At 45.7% G+C, this 16,657-nt stretch overlaps 1 protein-coding gene across 3 annotated transcripts; it reads right to left on the bottom strand.

Moving 5' to 3' along the window:
• Nucleotides 1-535: 535 nt before the first annotated feature.
• LOC139393270 (importin-8-like) lies at nucleotides 536-15,305 on the bottom strand. Of its 3 annotated transcripts, none has more exons than XM_071141772.1 (25): nucleotides 15,107-15,305; nucleotides 13,557-13,638; nucleotides 13,128-13,284; nucleotides 12,710-12,868; nucleotides 12,314-12,470; nucleotides 12,104-12,193; nucleotides 11,884-11,978; nucleotides 11,672-11,756; nucleotides 11,368-11,502; nucleotides 10,704-10,803; nucleotides 10,463-10,539; nucleotides 10,198-10,314; nucleotides 10,011-10,100; nucleotides 9,354-9,519; nucleotides 9,108-9,268; nucleotides 8,658-8,783; nucleotides 7,676-7,751; nucleotides 7,034-7,159; nucleotides 5,152-5,249; nucleotides 4,978-5,073; nucleotides 4,490-4,710; nucleotides 2,910-3,115; nucleotides 2,072-2,290; nucleotides 1,787-1,916; nucleotides 536-1,268 (listed from the first exon to the last, which is right to left on the bottom strand). In XM_071141772.1, coding segments are annotated over exons 1-25 (3,054 nt in total). In that variant the 5' UTR covers nucleotides 15,191-15,305; the 3' UTR covers nucleotides 536-1,267. The 3 variants fall into 3 exon arrangements, with proteins under 3 accessions (XP_070997873.1, XP_070997874.1, XP_070997872.1); XM_071141773.1 differs by having other exon boundaries at nucleotides 7,685-7,751; XM_071141771.1 differs by lacking the exon at nucleotides 536-1,268 and having other exon boundaries at nucleotides 1,783-1,916.
• Nucleotides 15,306-16,657: the final 1,352 nt, after the last annotated feature.

Genomic DNA, 16,657 nt, shown 5'->3' with positions numbered 1-16,657 from the left:
TTCCAGAGGACATTTTTCTGGACAGCTGGGGACATGAGAGAAAGAACTGTCTGGTATGGAGAGATTCTCAGCTGTGATTTGAATTTGATACCCAAGTTCAGATAGTTTGTGGACTGGTGAAAGCCAGATTTCATCCTGTTATTCCCTCTGTCTTGTGTCAGAACCATGGAGGGAGGAATCCCCTTTAAAGTATCTGAACATGGGCCCTGAGAGAAGCCTGTAAATGAAAACATATTTACTCCTGCTGATACTGTTAACCTGCATAATGTTACAGTAGTTGTTCAATCCAACTGTGTGTTACTGGGCTGGATGTTTTATAAATGAGGATTGATCGCAGCAGTGAACTCTGACCTAGTATTGATTCAACAGAGCAGGAAGAGATGTTCAAAGATGCAAAGTTTCAGCTACAGCAATATCCACATGTTCTCTGTGCGAAATCAATATAAAAATCTTAACCCCCACACACACCTGCAGGCAGAGAAGCACAAACCTACAAACACTCACTATAGTGACATAACAGGAAAAAGCACTGGCCTAGATGTTACATGAACGTTTATGATTTTCTTAAGTTAAATGAAAACAGTTATAAAAACAAGACAAAGACAAACAAAAGCTCTCCTCCCAGCATCTTGCCCCCTATTACATTTCATCAGAGTGAAAGGAACCCACCCCCCTAGTGGGTCAAAGGTCACTGACCCCTAACCCTTAACCTTTCACCCCAAACACGTCTGTCTGTCCGTCCATTAGCTCCACAGCCTTGGTTCAGACTAACTGACACATGGTTCTGATTGATGCCATGGCAACCAAGGACATCTGGCCAGTCCTCTCGAGACCATACAAAAGCCAGGCTATAAAGAAACAGGGATTTTGTGTACAATACTTACATTCACTCAGTTACAGAATCACAGACCCAAGGACTGCACTGTACTAGAAGATGAATTCGCTGGTCAGTGATACAGAGTAGGACATCAATCTCTCACACACACACACACACTCTCTCTCTGGGGTGGGTGTGGTCCAATGACGGTCTGGGATGTGAACCGTAAAGTGAGTAAAGTCCTGGTATTATGGTCTCTGGTATGTCTCCACCCAGTTCAGTTACGGATCTAGATGGCCCAGTCTTGGTGGGATCAGTAAAAGTCTAGTTAGATCTGGTCTGATCTGGACTGAAACAGTTCTTGGTGTGTTTTAAATCCACTTCAGATCAGGCCAGAACTCTGCTGCTACTCCTCCTTCCATCCAGGCCTCCAGCCATGTCCCTTACAGCTCTGAAACAACATGACACAGTGTTAGGACTCAACGTACTGGAAAATACAGCATGCTTGTCAAAATACATGTTTAAATCAACAACCTTTTACTGTTGATGTATTTTACACCCTGCATCCTTATTCTTCAGCCTCACCAGCTCCCAACCCATTGGCCCTCTGTCCTCTCTCCCCCCATTGGCCCTCTGTCCTCTCTCCCCCCCATTGGCCCTCTGTCCTCTCTCCCCCCCCCCCCCATTGGCCCTCTGTCCTCTCTTGGCCCTCTGTCCTCTCTTCCCCCCCCCCCCCCCCCCCCCCCCCATTGGCCCTCTGTCCTCTCTCCCCCCCCCCATTGGCCCTCTGTCCTCTCTCCCCCACATTGGCCCTCTGTCCTCTCTCCCCCCATTGGCCCGCTGTCCTCTCTCCCCCCCATTGGCCCGCTGTCCTCTCTCCCCCCACTGGCCCTCTTCGCTTTCCCAACTGGCCTCTCTCCCCATTGGCTCTCGGTCCTCTCTCCCCATTGGTCCTCTTTTCTGCCTCACCATTGGCCCTTGGCGGCGGTGCTCCTCCTCTGCTGGGACAGGCTGTAGATCTCCTGCAGCTGTTTCTTCTGGTCATCACTGAGGGGCGTGGTCAGAGACTGGTACCAAGGCTGGTCAGTGTTCTGGACCCCTATAGTACACACAGGAGAGAGTAAGGAATTAGATGCCTGGCATGTATGCATGCATATTCCTTTTTTCTCTGTGTGTGTGTGTGTGTGTGTGCGCACAAGTAGCTGTGTGTGCGTTTGTGAGCGAGTCGGTGTGTGTAGATGTGTAACCGCTTACTGAGTAGGGCAGCGGTGAAGAACTGGTACTCGTCCTCTCCATTGTCATAGTCCAGGGGCGTGTTGTACTCCTCCAGAGGTGTCCCCTCCAGCCCCTCTTCATCCCAGTAGTCTTCATCCTCCTCATCGTCGTCCTCGTGGCCTACGGGTGTGCAGGTCTGCTGTTGCATCGTGGTGTTACGGTTCGCATTCACCTCATCCTCATCACTGGGGATCTCCTCTGTGGACGCAACACACATGCAGACAGACAGACAGACGCAGCGAATCACACACACATAGAAAAACAGAATGAATAGAAAGAAATGACCTTTTACCTTTTTTGAAAGGCACAATTTTTCTTAATGCCGTTTTAATATACCCAATTACAGTAACAGCTGCTTAGCTAACGTACATAACAATTTCCTTCATCCTAACGTCCCCTGTACCCTGCCATTCTTTACACTTGACTGAGGAATGCCAGCACAGCTGCCCTGCGGCATGTAGGGCAATGTAGTGCAATTAATATGACCTCAAATCAAATCAAATCAAATGACCTGTATTCAGAGTGAGAAGTCAAGCGAGAGAGAGAGTCCAGAGGTGTTGAAACCTGGCCATAGATGTGTAAAGCAACACGCATGATCAGCTGAGGACTGATTCCTACCACATCCATAGCTAGGGCTAATCTTAATCTTCTACCATTGACATTATCCCTGGCCCTACCCCATGGCTTCCAAAAAGAAGGTTTGACTCAACAGTATTAGCATCTCCCTTTCTCTCCTCCTCTCTTGCCTGCTCTCTCCATTCCTCTCTCATTTCTCCTGTCTCCTCTCCTCCTCTGTCGCCCGTTTTCCACCTCTCACCGTTCTGGTCCTCCTCAGGTACCCCAGTGCAGGCCAGTAGGTCTGGCTTGTTGAGGAGGCGGGAGGAGTACAGGTGTTTGAGCCCCAGGAACAGGAGCAGGACGCTGGGGACGATCTGAGCCGCTACCCCTTCTAACACCACTGGCCTGGAGGGTAGCTCCATCAGAACACTCAGTCCGATGATACACATCTTACGGTCATGGAGCCTGGAAGAGGGAAGAGTGGAGGGAGGGAGAGAGATAACTACAGGTAGGTGGTGAATAAATCATGTATAGTGTACTGTAGTAGGTATAAATACTGTAAATCCCATATGTTTTACACTGCTATAGGAAGACTACAGTGTGACTCAGTGATGGCTAACAATATAGTTGATTAAGTTGACTGTATACAGTATGGGTCTAGTAGTATTTAGGCATCATGGTTTAGGGCACGTTGTTTAGCCACTGTGTACTTTATAGTGGGTTGTGTACATGGCATAGGATGTAGGGCGTGTCATGACGTTGGCCTGGGGGGTAGGTTTATGACAGTCATAAATACCTCTTCCCCCCTTTTCCTCTCTCTACCCTACTGATGTGACATTTGCAAAACCCTTGGTTAACATAGAGATTCTGGGAACGTCAGAAGGTGGGGGGAAATTAACTATATCCTGGTAATCCGACCAATTGAACATATGCGGTGGTACTTAATGAATATGATGTCAGTTCGGCTGTCATCTGAGACATTCTCATCAATGATAAGATGACAAACTCTACAGTGGAAAGTCTACACATCAGAGTTATCGGATTTACATGGAATTGTTGTTCAATTTAAATGTTTTCAAACACACCCTTCTCGCTCTACTATATAAAGCCTTGACGAAAATGTAACCTCCCGTTCCGAGGATGTGAGGACGACGGTCCGATGTCAGAATGGTTCAGATAATAACTACAGAACGAAGCCAACCTCAGCGTGAGCTTTGGTTGCGAATGGTATGAACTTTGAACTCTTATTCACTACAGAAGTGACACCTCCTAGCCGTTGAGTTAGCAACAGCAGCTGCAAACGTAGGCTAGGAAAGAACAGACAGAGTATCCCGTCTACCACACAATGACATTACTACAACAGCCCCTTTTCTTTTGTGTAACCAGCTGTCATATCTGTTCCGCCCGCTAGGAACGTTTTCCTTTCGACGTAATTTGTAATCAAGGTATAATTCATTCTGCGTATATGTAATTCTGTGTGATTAGTTAGGAATTTAGTAAATAAATAATTAAACTCAATTTTGTATTGCTGACTCAACTTGTTAGCCAGGGTTCGTGAAGAATTTACAACTTTCAGATGAGACTGAATTAAGGTGACGATTAATATTGACTGCTATTGATGTAAAATATTACTAGGTCTTTAAGAGTTTATTCGGAAGATAACAGCTCTATAAATATTATTTTGTGGTGCCCTGACTCTCTAGTTAATTACATTTACATGATTAGCTCAATCAGGTAATATTAATTACGGAGAAAGGATTTTATAGAATAGCATGTCATATCACTTAATCCGGCATAGCCAAAGACACGACAGGCGTATGGCTTAGTTTATACACTTACCCCAGGAAGAACTCAGTATCATTCATCCACTGGTTGATGAAGTGAGCGGTGATGGGCAGTGGGGTGTGGGGGAAGTGCATGTTGTCCAGCGTGTGGATGAGCAGGGCTGGGTTGTAGTAGAGAGCAGCGATGGCCACCTGCAGACACATGGTCCTCAGCTCACTGGACTTCACACCTCTGGTTAGCCGCTCCAACACAGCCTCCACGAACAATGGGATACACTGGAGGGGAAGAGGGAGTGAGAAAGAGAGAGAACAAGAGATAGCTATTGTTGACTGGGTAATATCTGTCTGACATTTACAGGAAGATCATTAAAACTGTGGCAGATAACATGGGGCTGAGAGAGAAGAATCAATACAATATTGATAGCAATCATCCCTCCCAACCGGAGATTCAGGGTGTGGGAAGGGAAAGCGAACTGGTTTGGGCTGAACTGGGACCACGTCTACCCTTAAATACTACCCAGAAGCCTTCGCGGTCCCTCTCACCTGGTCGATGCCCCTCCCCCGACACTGGAGGACGATGACCTCTAGCAGCTTAGCAGCGTGACACTCTGCATCTTCACCTGCATCACTGGTCAGCACCTACAGCACAGGAGTCAAAGGTCAACATGGGACACTTCATCAAACTCTACCTGAACACATACATACACACACACACACCTTTTTGCACATCGTGTATATGACCTCTAAGTATTTGGGGTTGGACAGGAGCGTGTCTGTATCCACGGTAACGTAGTTGTGCAAAAGAGGCATCATATCTGAAAGAGACCAGACCGAGATCATCATCGTGTTGGGCGAGCATCAGCGTCACCATCATGCTATTCAACATTACATTCACTGTGATATTCAATGTTCACCTACAGTGCCTTGCGAAAGTATTCGGCCCCCTTGAACTTTGCGACCTTTTGCCACATTTCAGGCTTCAAACATAAAGATATAAAACTGTATTTTTTTGTGAAGAATCAACAACAAGTGGGACACAATCATGAAGTGGAACGACATTTATTGGATATTTCAAACTTTTTAACAAATCAAAAACTGAAAAATTGGGCGTGCAAAATTATTCAGCCCCTTTACTTTCAGTGCAGCAAACTCTCTCCAGAAGTTCAGTGAGGATCTCTGAATGATCCAATGTTGACCTAAATGACTAATGATGATAAATACAATCCACCTGTGTGTAATAAAGTCTCCGTATAAATGCACCTGCACTGTGATACTCTCAGAGGTCCGTTAAAAGCACGGAGAGCATCATGAAGAACAAGGAACACACCAGGCAGGTCCGAGATACTGTTGTGAAGAAGTTTAAAGCCGGATTTGGATACAAAAAGATTTCCCAAGCTTTAAACATCCCAAGGAGCACTGTGCAAGCGATAATATTGAAATGGAAGGAGTATCAGACCACTGCAAATCTACCAAGACCTGGCCGTCCCTCTAAACTTTCAGCTCATACAAGGAGAAGACTGATCAGAGATGCAGCCAAGAGGCCCATGATCACTCTGGATGAACTGCAGAGATCTACAGCTGAGGTGGGAGACTCTGTCCATAGGACAACAATCAGTCGTATATTGCACAAATCTGGCCTTTATGGAAGAGTGGCAAGAAGAAAGCCATTTCTTAAAGATATCCATAAAAAGTGTTGTTTAAAGTTTGCCACAAGCCACCTGGGAGACACACCAAACATGTGGAAGAAGGTGCTCTGGTCAGATGAAACCAAAATTGAACTTTTTGGCAACAATGCAAAATGTTATGTGGCGTAAAAGCAACACAGCTGAACACACCATCCCCACTGTCAAACATGGTGGTAGCAGCATCATGGTTTGGGCCTGCTTTTCTTCAGCAGGGACAGGGAAGATGGTTAAAATTGATGGGAAGATGGATGGAGCCAAATACAGGACCATTCTGGAAGAAAACCTGATGGAGTCTGCAAAAGACCTGAGACTGGGACGGAGATTTGTCTTCCAACAAGACAATGATCCAAAACATAAAGCAAAATCTACAATGGAATGGTTCAAAAATAAACATATCCAGGTGTTAGAATGGCCAAGTCAAAGTCCAGACCTGAATCCAATCGAGAATCTGTGGAAAGAACTGAAAACTGCTGTTCACAAATGCTCTCCATCCAACCTCACTGAGCTCGAGCTGTTTTGCAAGGAGGAATGGGAAAAAAATTCAGTCTCTCGATGTGCAAACCTGATAGAGACATACCCCAAGCGACTTACAGCTGTAATCGCAGCAAAAGGTGGCGCTACAAAGTATTAACTTAAAGGGGGCTGAATAATTTTGCACGCCCAATTTTTCAGTTTTTGATTTGTTAAAAAAGTTTGAAATATCCAATAAATGTCGTTCCACTTCATGATTGTGTCCCACTTGTTGTTGATTCTTCACAAAAAATACAGTTTTATATCTTTATGTTTGAAGCCTGAAATGTGGCAAAAGGTCGCAAAGTTCAAGGGGGCCGAATACTTTCGCAAGGCACTGTATACAGGTGTGTAAGCCCAATATTCTCACTAACAGACTGTTGACCAGTGACTCAGTACTGTACCCGTGAAGTAGTCAAAGCAGTCGTGCTGGAAGACCCCGTAGAGAACCACCAGTAGCTGCCACATCTGAGGGGAGATGGTCTGGCAGGTCAACCCAAACGCCAGGGACAGAATCTCCTCGTAGAACTCTGGAGGGGAGGGAGAAGAGGAGGAAACAGATCATCGAATTGATGTTTCCCTTTGAGAGATAAATAATCTTCCACAGTGACCCCTCCACTCGTCCTGAAGGAAACTCTCGTTATAACAGTTTATCACATAATCCATTCATTAACATAGAGCTGTATTCTCTCCTTACACACACACAGCACAGAGGTGATTACACACACACACACACACACACACACACACACACAAGCCAATTACAGGCATGAATGGTGCCTGGTCATCTGGGATTTGGGGAAGTGCAAGGTGAACAGCTTTTGACAGTTAGACAGTGTTCATTGTGAGACGGAAATGGACAAGGTGTTATACAAAAGAGGGGGGTGGCTCACTGGAACAGGGAAGTGAGATGAATATGGTTATTGTGTGAGGTGTGTGTGAAAAGCACACACGCACAAAAGGTCACCGAGAGGAATAGACACACACAGCAAACAAATGAGTATGTGTGTACACACAAAAACAGACAGTGACGTGAGCACACACACCTGCCATACCTATGACGGGCTTCTGCAGCACCAGGCCTATCACCTGTAAACAGATGCCCTCCAACTGCTGAGTGATCTGAGAGAGAGAGGGAGATGGAGAGGGGAAGAGAGAGAACACGATAACGAAAGAACGAGAGGCAGTCAAGAGGGTGAGAGAGGAAAGATACAGGCAGAAAGAGAAAGTGATATCAAAAGGTCAAAGATCATCTATTGATCCCAGGCTAATATCGGTCTGACATAGGGCTGGCACAATTACCGTATAACCGACGGTTACGGATGAAGACCTCCATGAAAATAAGTCATAACCGTAAAATGGGGAAGGAAAAGAAAAGAAAGTGGAACGAACAGCCGGCTGAAGACAGGACGCCAGGGCATTCCCGCAGTTGACCGTTTCCCGCGGTAACGTGGACTCTTAACAACGTTATGAAACTTTGATGCTCCTTGCCCGAAATGTAATTTGTTCATTCAAATGATAACTGATGTGGCTCATGCAATGGTATGTATTTTGTGTAATGTCAGTGGAGGTGAATCAACAAATCACAGCACATGTTGATGGTTAAACACTTCCTGATTTTACTTCTATGGGTACACTCGCAATAGCTGCCAGCACACCCATTACGCCATCATTGACTTGAATGGGGACGCCCATTCTATTCATTCTATTTCTATGGGGGCACATGCAATCAGGAGCGGAGAGGAACAAAAATGCGTAAAAGATCAAACGGTTATTACGGTGAGCACAGTCATTTGGCAGGTCAATTACAGTCACCCAAAATTACATGACCGTCACAGCCCTAGTCTGACATAACATTCACACCATGCTCAATAACACTGTGTGTTCAAACAAAGCAGGGGAGAGGGAGCAAATCAATCACCAATCATCACACATTCAACTGGAGCTCCAGAGGACTCGATTTGGAATAGGGTGAGTGTGTGTGTACATCTGAGGCATGTGTGAGTGAGTATCCAGTGTCTGTCTCACCTCCTTGTGGTCCTCCATAACAGTGAGTATGGTGTCTATGGTGCTGAGGATCCCCAGAGCCATCACAGTCTTGTCTTCACTCTCCTCATACTCTTCACTCTGTAGCACCTTGGTGAAGATCTCAGCCTGGAGACACACATACGCAGGCGGTGTTAAGGCTTTCGCATGCTTCGGTTTGGCTGTGCTGGCTTAAATGACCTTTGCTTGAAAAACGGGGAAAAAAAGCGACAATAGTACTGTTTGTCCGCCTTGAGACACCGCAGCCAAAACAGTCAGAATTAATCTAACTAAAAAAATGGCCTGCTTAGGAGATCTTAGTCATGCATTTTACATCTAACGAAGATGTTTGGTGCAGTCCGCTATCGACTTTGGCTTGCCTCAAGAAAAAAAATGCGGACGCCTGTACACACACACACAGTTAAACAGTAGAGCAAGACAGTGGAGGCGTACCAGGTTCTGGGTCATGTCGACGGCGATGACAGCCACTTCCTGGTTGTACTCGCAGATCATCTTTTGAATGACGTTAGTGAGGTCATCGTTCTCCGTCTCCTTGATGACGTGGAGCAGCTCCTGCATGACATGCCGGATGTAGGGCCTGATGTAGACCTTAGCTAAAGAGAGGGAGAGAGAGGATTCAGTGTGTGTGTGTGTGTGTGTGTGTGTGTGTGTATCCATGCATGTGTGTGAACCCCAGACCTTGCTCCTGGTTGCTGACCAGTGTCTGCAAGGCAATAGCAGCCTCCACCTTGACGGGCATCTCCTTGTCTGCTAAGAGCCCCTGTTTGACCAGCTCCACCGCATTCCTCAGGACCAACTCGTTATGGAAATGCAGCGGGCTGAACGAATGCAGCACCCAGCACGACTGAGGACAAACACAGGGTTACAATCACTGATCTATATCTACAATCACTGATCTATATCCCACACGGATGGGCATCGCTATCAGTTTGGAGCCTATCCACATCATGTACAAATCAGCACTATCCACTTCCAGTCACCAAAAGGTGCAGTGGTGCTTCCCAACACGTTCACCTGCCCGAAGGTGGCCAGTAAGTAAAAGAGCAGGGGTGAGGGGGGTAAAGAAATGCAGGGAGGAGGATGTTTAGTCTATATAAAACAGGACTGACAGATTATTCTGACTCACATGGATGGACTGTATGGAATGTAGCACCCAACAGGACTGTAGATATAAAGAGGGAAGGAGCCATTTTAAAGATTGAAGAACTGCAAACACACTCACACATATTCTTACACACCCATTCTCATCTCCATGAGAAGAGTTGGGTTAGAGGGACCTTGGAGTGAAAGCGCGCTGCGTGTGTGTGTGTGTGTGTGTGTGTGTCTCTCTCTCACCCTAGCCCGGAGGTATCCCAGAGGGGAGTTGAGTAGAGGGAACACATAGTTCTGTAACATCAGCTCCATCTGCTCCCTGTACACCCGCTTCTACAGGACGACAACAGGAAGAGAAGACTCAGTCACAGATAGACTAAACAGGCCATAAAACAATAGGAGAAAGTACAGAGACACACACACTGCTGACCTTCAGTAGGAGTTCGGCCAGTGAGCCGATGACGTGCAGCGCCCCATCCTTCCTGCGGGGGTCAGCAGAGGGCTCCATCATGATCTGGTGGCAGAACTCCATCATCTGGGGAAGAACCTGGGAAGAGGGGGGGGGGGGGGGGGGGACAGAGCAGTGATGAAAGTCATATCAGCGAAGACTCAGTTAAGGAAAGGAAATGAGGAAAATAAGCTATTTAGGACTGTTGGGTAGTTTTTGTTAGGTTCTAGTGTGGTTCTCCACTCACCTCCTTCCTCTTGCGGGCTGCTTTACACAGGAGGCTCTGGGCGGCGGTGGCAGGGAGGGCATGGTCATCATACACATCTGGAACAGAGAAAGAAACCCAGCCAAGCTCACAATTCACTGTATGTCTATTCTATGGAAGCCGTACATTTTCAATCTGACATGTCATTGTGTATACTGACCATACAATGTCCCACTACCTCCGTAACTACTAACTGACTGAGTTACAGAACGTGTGTACTCACTGAACTTCATGCGGATGTACTCGTATGGATCCTCCTGCCACAGTTTCTCATCCTCGTCTTTGTAACACATTAGAGGGAAGATCACCTCTTGGCTGATGGTCTGTGGAACACACAGTACACACACGTTCAGGTTAACTACTAACTACTAGAAGTGGAATTGCAACATAGTTTTTAGAAGCATAGCAGTATTCAGATTAGATCAATTACTAAGTATATAAAACAGTGGATTTAAATGCTGACATGAAGATTGATCAAAGTTACATACTGTAACTCAATCCAAAGTGTAATGTCACAACCTTATATCAAACATAACAATGGTGTAACAAGGTGTAAATTCACACATAATCCCACATTTGTGATGGAGAAGCACTATATATTTATATATATATAAATCAAATCCATTATTATTTACATGTCACAGGGATACAGGTGTAGTGGTGTGTGTGTGACCCACCTGCATGAGTGGCTTTATGTGTTTCCAGGTGAAGGAGTGAGACAGGCCATGGTTCAGGTCGTTCAGAGAAAGTGTGTGTGTGTGTGTGTGTGACCCACCTGCATGTGTGGCTTCATGTGTTTCCAGGTGAGGGAGTGAGACAGGCCCTGGTTCAGGTCGTTCAGAGAATGTGTGTGTGTGTGTGTGTGTGTGTGTGTGTGTGTGACCCACCTGCATGTGTGGCTTCATGTGTTTCCAGGTGAGGGAGTGAGACAGGCCCTGGTTCAGGTAGTTAAGAGATTTCTGGAGAACGTGAGGCGTGACATACTGCTTCTGTCGGTGTTGGTCCAGCACCTTCAACAGGACCTGAAGGAGACCACCCAGAGACGAGGTCACATCAGATGGTATGGGGACAGACTTAACAAAAGACTACCGCTGCTCATGTACACACATACATCAACATTGGTAGATGTGGACAACAGACATATATACATTCAAGGTTTGATGTCATTTTTAGAGTGTTACAAACTCTTACCTGTTGGATCCCTACAGCGTACGTCTTCAAGAAAAAGTCTGCAAACTCAAAGTACTCCTTTGTCACGTTGCCTGGGCTTCCGTACCTGCCACGGAAGTATAGAACAACATGGTTAGACTGAAAAGAAAGGCTACGATCCACAAACAAACATATTCACATCAACATACATCCAAATTCATCAACACACAAATACATCTCCCGTGTCCCCTCACCTCTCGAACAGTCTGGTGATGATGTGTAGGGCCCACTTCTTACTCTTCCACCACACCAAGTCAGGACGGTCGTCCTCATCCACTTCCAACGTCTCCTAGCAACCACACACACACACACACACACACACACAGGTTCGCTACTCCCCTTCAATAAAAAAAAACATAGGTAGAGGAATTTGCAGAAGGTCTACACAATGAAGAAGGATGAAATAAACCTTACTGGGGGGACATCTCTGTCCATAACAGCTCTGAGGATCTCCATCCAATGGGTAATGACTGTGTTATTAATCAGCTGGAGAGGCAGGGAGTACTGTAGGAGCAGAATAGACACACACTGGTATTAGTATCACACAAACGTGCACACGCACGCCACATGCTGTTAGTCACAGACACTTGAGCGCACAGTCACACACACAGTCCCTTCTCTCACCTGTACGAGTGCGTGGAAGATCTTGAGGATCTGTTTCTGTACGAGGACAGAGAAGATGGTGCTGTCAGGCAGTAGCTGGGTGACAAGCTGCTGTATACGGGGCAGGAAGATCTGCATGGCTGCTAGCAGCGGATCCCTCTCCTCCGCCTTCTTATACCTGACACACACAGACATACACAGACAGACACACACAGCACATCAGGATGAGACAGCACGCAGATGTGATATCATCGACAACAAGCTGGGTGCAATGACGGAAAAGTGTAAATGGAATAATAATTTATGTCACTCAGCTTATACACTAGAACTACTAAACTCGGTCTAAAAATGGTGTCTCAAAACACAGCATCGTTATGACTTGATCACTAGTAAATGATCCTCGGGTGGTTGACTCACTCGTAGGTCTTGACCAGCTGGTAGAGGGCCAGGAGGCTGCCGTACCAGCTGCCACTGTTCTGAGACTGCAGATACAGACCGATCTTATCCACTATGGCCGTCCAGCGCCCCGGGAAGTCGTGCTTTATGATGGCTCTCAAACACACTGTCAACTGGGCCCTGGGAGAGAAAATACACACACATACATCAGCATTGTATTCTTTCTCTAACATGCCATCACTAAATGATCCTCCCATCGCTCTTCATTGGGCACTTGTAGTCACAGATTACCTATACAGTCAAGTGACACAATTTCAAAGGCTCTAGGTAGAGCAGAGCAGGGGACCGGAGCACGGCACCACCTGCCCTGAGTATCAGGCTAAGAGGTAAGGGTGAGTGGGTTAAGGAAGGTAAAGGAGGTTAAGACAGCAGGACCCACCGGATGGACTCGGGACACTGGATGATGCCCTCCACGATGTTGTCTCTGATCTGCGTGCGGTCGTTCTCGTGGATGTTGAAGGGGAACACCGCCTCCCCTAGAGAGGGCTCGCGGTCCTGCCAGTACTGGCTCACCATGTTCTTTAGGTAGATGGCCGCTGGCGCACAGAGATATACATCACTCAGACTGGCAAGACTGACACAATTCTACCTTACAATTCATTCATTCACGTGGCAGCTAAAAAGCCAGCTTGATGAAGAATCTCCATTGAAAGTGACATTCTGTCCAGGAGGCTTAATCTGTGTCCGGGACACCGGCCCAAAGTGAGGCTATTATCAGTGTTGTTTATAGCTGTTGCATTGGTCCAGTGATGTTTTAAAAACAGCCAGATGCAGGTCTTTATGTCATGTTCTGGGGCAGGGTTCTTACCTGCTTGGCGAACAGGGAACTCCACCTGTTCAGACACAATGATCTGGAGCAGAGTGGGGGCGAAGTTGATGATCTTGTACGACTGGAACACACAAGATAAGACTGCCTTGAAATGAGCTCAACCCAAATCGGACCACATACAGTCAAGCGCCTGACCACTTCAGCGGTCAGTTTGACAACTACAGCACACCGTGAGCACAGGGGTCAAAACATCTTTATGGTGACACGGCGGAGTGGAAGGAGGTGGATTCCCAGGTTGTTTGTTGAGGTCAGTACTAACTGAAGAATAAGGAAAATACACAACAGGGGAAGCATGTAGCTTATTCACTCGCTCCCAGACCAGTTATCAGATTTAAGGTAGTAGAACAAGCCATGGTCTGTCAAAGATATAACCAGCAACCAACAATTTAAAATAGGAGGGATATTTTGTACCGAACGCTTTCTCTTTCCCTCACTATCTCCCTCTATCCCTCCTCCTCTGCCTGTCAAAACTGCTCACCTGCTGCAGAACAGTCAGCATTCTGTCTCCAGCAAATGCCCCTAATTTCACTTGGTTGCATCACTGACAGGCATTTCACACAGACACACCAATCTTTTGTCCTGATTAGTGCAAACCTACTGAAGTGGACATTATGTAAAGTCAAGGCAGTGCAGGCCTATTGCAGATGTAGTTATTATCAGTGATGCAATCATGACCTAGGTCTGCATAAGCTACAAGTCTTATGTTACACATCTTCCAACTAACACAGCGTTCTGCCCGCCCCTAATTCAGTAAAAAGCTGAGGAAGTGGCTGAAGAAAATGAACTACTCTTAAATTCATAGACAGAGCTATGGATGCAAGGCCTGACCATCCATGAAATAAACACGAGGCTGTAGAGTTTGTTTACATTTCCCTTTGTTTACAAACAAAGTGAAACAAGTTTATATTTTGGATTCTGATGGGGTGGGAGAGTGGAACTAAACTCGGGAGATTCTTCAAGAATCAATGAGTACATATCATGAATTTATAGTCGAAAAAAAGATGTAGCAATTGCAGATTGACCCTTTAAGATGCTTTGACAAGATGCATTTGTCTATCGCATTTAGATTTGGTTTTGGATGAAAGAGCGATTCGGGCGAATTCACCGGTCAAATCCCATCAAAATTGTAAACTTTTACTATCGCTGGCTGAAATTGCTGCAATTGTTACAATGTTTCAACTCGCGCATTATGTCTACAATTACAATCCAATCGGACACTTGCTAGCTAGATTGTTTCACGAACAGCCACATCTCTGGACTGCTGCACAGTGTGCACACTCTGCCTCAAAATTCTATTGTTCTCCGGTGCAACAGTTTGTGTCGGAAGTTACATTAAATGTCAAACTACTGTTTCGTATCCTACAAAATAAACAGAGAGATGGACATATAAGTTAAAGAACGACAAATCATTGATCCCGAAACATGGCCTTATTGCGATCCAAATCATAAACACGGACAACCCTTTCTGGAAATAGGTTCATGCTGCCCGGATAACAAAAACAACAAAGTTATTTTGGCCATTCACCCACCTGATTGAGTTCGTTTTCAGCCGCTATCCGAAGGTTGGGATCTATCGTCCCTTTCAGTGCTTGAATTATCCGATTGGGATCCATAGTGTCTAATCGAGCGGTAATTGGTATGTTTCACAATCACATTTATGAACTGCTCCAAATTCGGCAAAACGTTACGGAACTGCTCTAGCCCTGCCCCATTTTACCGGCAATCAGCAGGCGGTGGACGCAAAGCAATGTAAATAGTGGCGATTTACGATAGCCATCTTTCTTCTTCTCTCTGTAATATGTATTTACAGTGCAGAGATTAGTTTTTACTGCCACCTTAAGACCTGGAGTGGTCATGACTGAAAATATCCCTTCTGTCACAATCATTTGTGGTAACCTTAGATTTTACATTATGTTTCTTAACCAGAGGCGTAGGCCAGGGTGGGCCCAATGGGGAGCCATGGCCCACTAAATCAGATTTAGCAACAACAACAAAAACTGCTCTTTACTTGTCTGTGTTCCAAACAGGCCATTAGTCTTTTTACATAAACATGCAAACACCATCATATAGAGTTCATAGCAAGCAGTGCACTGAGTTAGTCCGATTTGATGAAATATGACAGAACAGATTAATTCACGGGATGTGTTGCCAAAAAGAGCCAACTGAAAGCCACACCCCCAATAACGAACCAATAGGACTGCATCGAGGCATGTCACTGTGCTTCTACGGCTGCGGCAGGTACCCTAGTGGTTAGAGCATCAGACTAGTAACCAAAAAGTTGCTGGATGGAATCCCTGAGCTGACAAGGTAAAAATCTGTTGTTCTACCCCTGAACAAGGCAGTTAACCCACTGTTCCTAGGCTATCATTAAGAATTTGTTCTGAACTGACTTGCCTCGTTAAAATATATGCTGCTCCCTACTTCGTTTGTTAATTTTGCAGAGCTGCCAACTTTTGAAGAAAGCTTGGAGAGATTTGCTATGTGAATTTCCTTGCCCACTGGCACAACCCCTAGACAGGGGGAAACGTTACTATTTTAAAACTAATTTCCTGCAATTCTACATATTTTGACATGGCTTATGACCAGCGTGGAAAATAAAAACAAAATAAAACACGGGTCAGGTGTATTCAGAATGCTTTTGAACATGAAATGAACACTCAAAACTGGACCACTTGTTACATTGCAATTTTTGGTGGATGACAGGTGAAGTGTGCAAAAAAAGGTGGTTTGACACTTTATTCAGACAGTAATGAAATGAGATAGGGAGACAGGCCGATGCGAGAAACAGTGGGAAGGTTGGAAGCAGGGATTAATCCCTGTTCTCAGGTGGACAGTTGTATGCAACACGGTGTAGTGTTTCCACTACACCAAGATTTTGGCCAGGAAATTTTAACGGTTGATGGCAGTGGGTAACCAAATCATAGATTGCAGTCTCCTTGTCCATAGACTGCTTTCAAGGTAAGGACACAAACATTTTGTAGTTTGGGTGAACTATCACTTTAAAAAGGGCTGGAATAAAATCATGCTTGCTCTTCAGAAGGGTTGGCCACCACTGATCCATGTTTACCAAGTGCTGGGTG

The sequence above is a fragment of the Oncorhynchus clarkii genome, chromosome 33 (assembly GCF_045791955.1).
Source record: "Oncorhynchus clarkii lewisi isolate Uvic-CL-2024 chromosome 33, UVic_Ocla_1.0, whole genome shotgun sequence".
NCBI lineage: Eukaryota > Metazoa > Chordata > Actinopteri > Salmoniformes > Salmonidae > Oncorhynchus > Oncorhynchus clarkii.
The sequence above is the reverse complement of the archived record's forward strand: the minus strand, read 5'-3'. Positions and strand labels throughout refer to the sequence as shown.

Bases quoted from the DNA above. Each gene is read 5' to 3' on its own strand.
- LOC139393270 (XM_071141771.1), bottom strand. From the start codon at position 15,190: ATGGATCCCAATCGGATAATTCAAGCACTGAAAGGGACGATAGATCCC. The intron at 10,101-10,197 runs GTCAGCAGTGTG...GTCGTCCTGTAG, and splicing joins TGGCCGAACTCCTACTGAAG to AAGCGGGTGTACAGGGAGCA. The intron at 4,711-4,977 runs GTGAGAGGGACC...CTTCCCCTCCAG, and splicing joins GGGGGAGGGGCATCGACCAG to TGTATCCCATTGTTCGTGGA.